General features: G+C 42.6%; 1 protein-coding gene across 1 annotated transcript; it reads left to right on the forward strand.

The window, feature by feature from the left end:
- Positions 1 to 283: 283 nt before the first annotated feature.
- Positions 284 to 2,825, forward strand: LOC116380225 (macrophage migration inhibitory factor-like). Its single transcript, XM_031842167.1, has 3 exons — positions 284 to 490; positions 2,208 to 2,380; positions 2,536 to 2,825. Exons 1-3 carry the CDS (start codon positions 383 to 385, stop codon positions 2,600 to 2,602), a joined length of 348 nt encoding a protein of 115 aa, XP_031698027.1. The 5' UTR covers positions 284 to 382; the 3' UTR covers positions 2,603 to 2,825.
- Positions 2,826 to 2,869: the final 44 nt, after the last annotated feature.

The following is a 2,869-nucleotide window of genomic DNA, read 5'->3' on the forward strand; positions in this document are numbered from 1 at the left end:
ACTGCTCAATGATGCTTGAGAACACTGCGCGTGCGCATTACCGTAATTATCCTACACTCCAGAAGTACCGCACCCCAAAAAAAAAATTCCCGATTTTATACATTATTTTGTACTTAATGTGTGATGTCAACAGTGGTGGTGATCTCCATTTTTAAAAGTAAATAATAATCCAAGAAAATACTTATCTTCCTCTTGGTTGACGTTTTGTTTAGCGTGTCAACATAAGTGTCACCCAGGACGCATGGGGGCGCTGTGGTCAGGTCGCTACGCTCTACCAGAGAGAAAGAGGCGTGTTTTCTTCCGTCTGTAGGCAGCAGAGAGCTGAGCCGCAGCATCCGCAGTAAATTAAGTAAAGGAAGACTACACTAAAACAGGAGTAATCATGCCGATGTTCGTGGTGAACACAAACGTGGCCAAAAGTGAGGTACCTGCGGCTCTGCTGTCCGAGGCGACCGAGGAGCTGGCCAAAGCTTTGGGCAAACCTGCACAGGTAACGTGAGGCAAGGGGCGCGCTGATTCCCAGTAGGAGCTGGCTCAAATCGTGGCAGCGGCAGCTAGTAGAGGCACTTCCTGTTGCAAACTCAGCTGCCACTGGCCGTGTTTGAATTCACTGGCAAGGGAGTGGCAGTAGCGGGTCATTTGTAGGTCATCTAAACTAGTATATAGATGTTTGGGGTCTATATCTGTGATTGGTCATCTGTGGTTTACAATAGCTGGAATGATGTAGATCAAGATTCGTGTGATCAGGTTCTTCTTACTGCCTCCCCCAAACTACTGTCCTGTTGAGACAGACAGGACAAACAGAGAAAAAGTTGTATACAAATTGTATAAATATATATATCCATCCAAGTCAATGGGTTATATGGGTTGCTATCACTCTAAACAGTACAATGCATATCATCCATATTTACAATTTGCATTCCTTTAGTCTGCAGCGTGAAAGTGTTTATCGTTGCCATGGGCAACAAGAACCAACTGAAGTTGGCCCGCAATTAGCTTGTTAATAAAAACGAGTAGCCATACTATTACAATTCGGCCTTTTTTTAATAAACTAATTACAACTACCAACAGTCATGCCTTCAATGACCTTAATGTATTGTCACATAATGTCAAATAACAAAAAATAAAGGCTAAACTACGGCGGAATACGCTCCGAAACACTGGCAGCTGCCACAAGAAGCTAGTGGCAGCTGCCACAAGAAGCTAGTGGCAGCTGCCACAGGACGTTGTGCTGCCACAACTTCCTGTGGCAGCTGAGCTTGCCACAGGAAGTGCTTCTACTAGCTGCCGCTGCCACGATTTGAGCTTGCCCTTTCTCCTGATTCCTGCAGGATCCATGTGTTCACTATGAAACTAAAGGGTCATCCGCCTTCATTCTGTCCTCTATGGGTCAGATAGATAGATGAACTTCTCTGCTGAGGGCTTAAACGACCAACACCTGCAGCCTGATTTCCATTTAACTGCAGCTAAAAGTAGAAATTGTACATTACAGGAATAAACCGGCCACGACAAATTCCTTGTGGGTGCAAACTTCCTTGGCAATAAACGGTTCTGATTCTGATTCTGATAAAGGTGTGTTCACACCTTAAGGCTAGCTTCTTCATGCAACTATGTAAACATAGTCCTGACTGTTTGTAGAGTTAGCATGAGTAGATGATTGATCGGCTGCTTCAGTAACATTAAACCCTCGGGGTAAAAGTAAATCTTCTATTGTGTCATTCAAACTGCTGCTGAATACGTTTATTAAAAATAAGACCCAGAGTACTTTCAGAAAGTCCAAAATTATTATTTTTGCCACCAAAATGTACAGTTTGTACCAGTGATCTCTATGTCAGTTTATCACATTGTTAGGCCCAGGTTTATAGATATCCAACATCAGACGAAATGGACTGCGCTGAAAGAAAACATTTTAAATATAGGTTTAAATTGTAGTCAGGTGTAGCACTGACTGTATTGTTTCTGTGAATTTGGGGATTTTAGCAAGCAGTTCTGTAACATGGCGGTTTTGAGGGCTGATTCCATTTGTAGGGAAGTTATAATATAGGTTAAACAGTCAAATTAAAATAATTTGAAATTTCACCATATATCTTTGGAGATGCTTTCATAAATCTTTAGGTCAGGGTTGCAGTGGGCGGAATTTGAATTCATGACTTCACTATTTCCAAAATGCTGAGCTCAGTTTTGTGTCTCTGCCTTGCATATACCAGTACATTGCTGTGCTTATCAACCCTGACCAAATGATGATGTTTGGAGGAAAGGGAGACCCCTGCGCACTCTGCTCCCTCCACAGTATTGGCAAGATCAGCGGAGCTCACAACAAGCAATACTCTAAGCTCCTGTGCGGACTGCTCAACAAACACCTGGGCGTCTCTCCTGACAGGTATAGCAAACGCACACAGCAACCGCTACATGTACTGCACATCATGTGATAAATAAAGTATAACATGGTGACGGAAACACACAGACTCAAATACCCCTGTGCCTCGCATAACTTGTTCAATCTCATCAACGTATTTCTTTTTGTGTCTATTTCAGGATTTACATTGTCTTTGTTGACATGGATGCAGCCAATGTGGCCTGGAACAACTCTACCTTTGGCTGAGAAGGAGGTTAACCCACTGAAATGGAAGATAATTCCAGTACTTTAGTGTATGTATGAGCATAGTTAAAACAGACAGGGAAGTGAAGCTGCAAAGACACCTGGTAATTGCAAGGTCAATATGCCGTATATGGCAATCTTATAAGCACTTAGTTGGGCCCATTAGCTTTGCACTGATCCTTTTTTTCCATTAAAATGCAATAAAGAAAACCCTGCAGACCATAAATTAGTCTCTGTTGTCCTTGATTGTGTGTCTGAGAAAGACAAACT

The sequence above is a fragment of the Anarrhichthys ocellatus genome, unplaced genomic scaffold, assembly GCF_004355925.1.
Source record: "Anarrhichthys ocellatus isolate YVR2014 unplaced genomic scaffold, GSC_Weel_1.0 scaffold6484, whole genome shotgun sequence".
NCBI lineage: Eukaryota > Metazoa > Chordata > Actinopteri > Perciformes > Anarhichadidae > Anarrhichthys > Anarrhichthys ocellatus.

What these genes read in the sequence shown, in the direction of transcription:
- LOC116380225 (XM_031842167.1), top strand. Translation starts at nt 383, where the DNA reads ATGCCGATGTTCGTGGTGAACACAAACGTGGCCAAAAGTGAGGTACCT. An exon ending in CTTTGGGCAAACCTGCACAG is followed by an intron (nt 491 to 2,207) that starts GTAACGTGAGGC and finishes TGCATATACCAG; the next exon opens with TACATTGCTGTGCTTATCAA. An exon ending in CTGGGCGTCTCTCCTGACAG is followed by an intron (nt 2,381 to 2,535) that starts GTATAGCAAACG and finishes TGTCTATTTCAG; the next exon opens with GATTTACATTGTCTTTGTTG.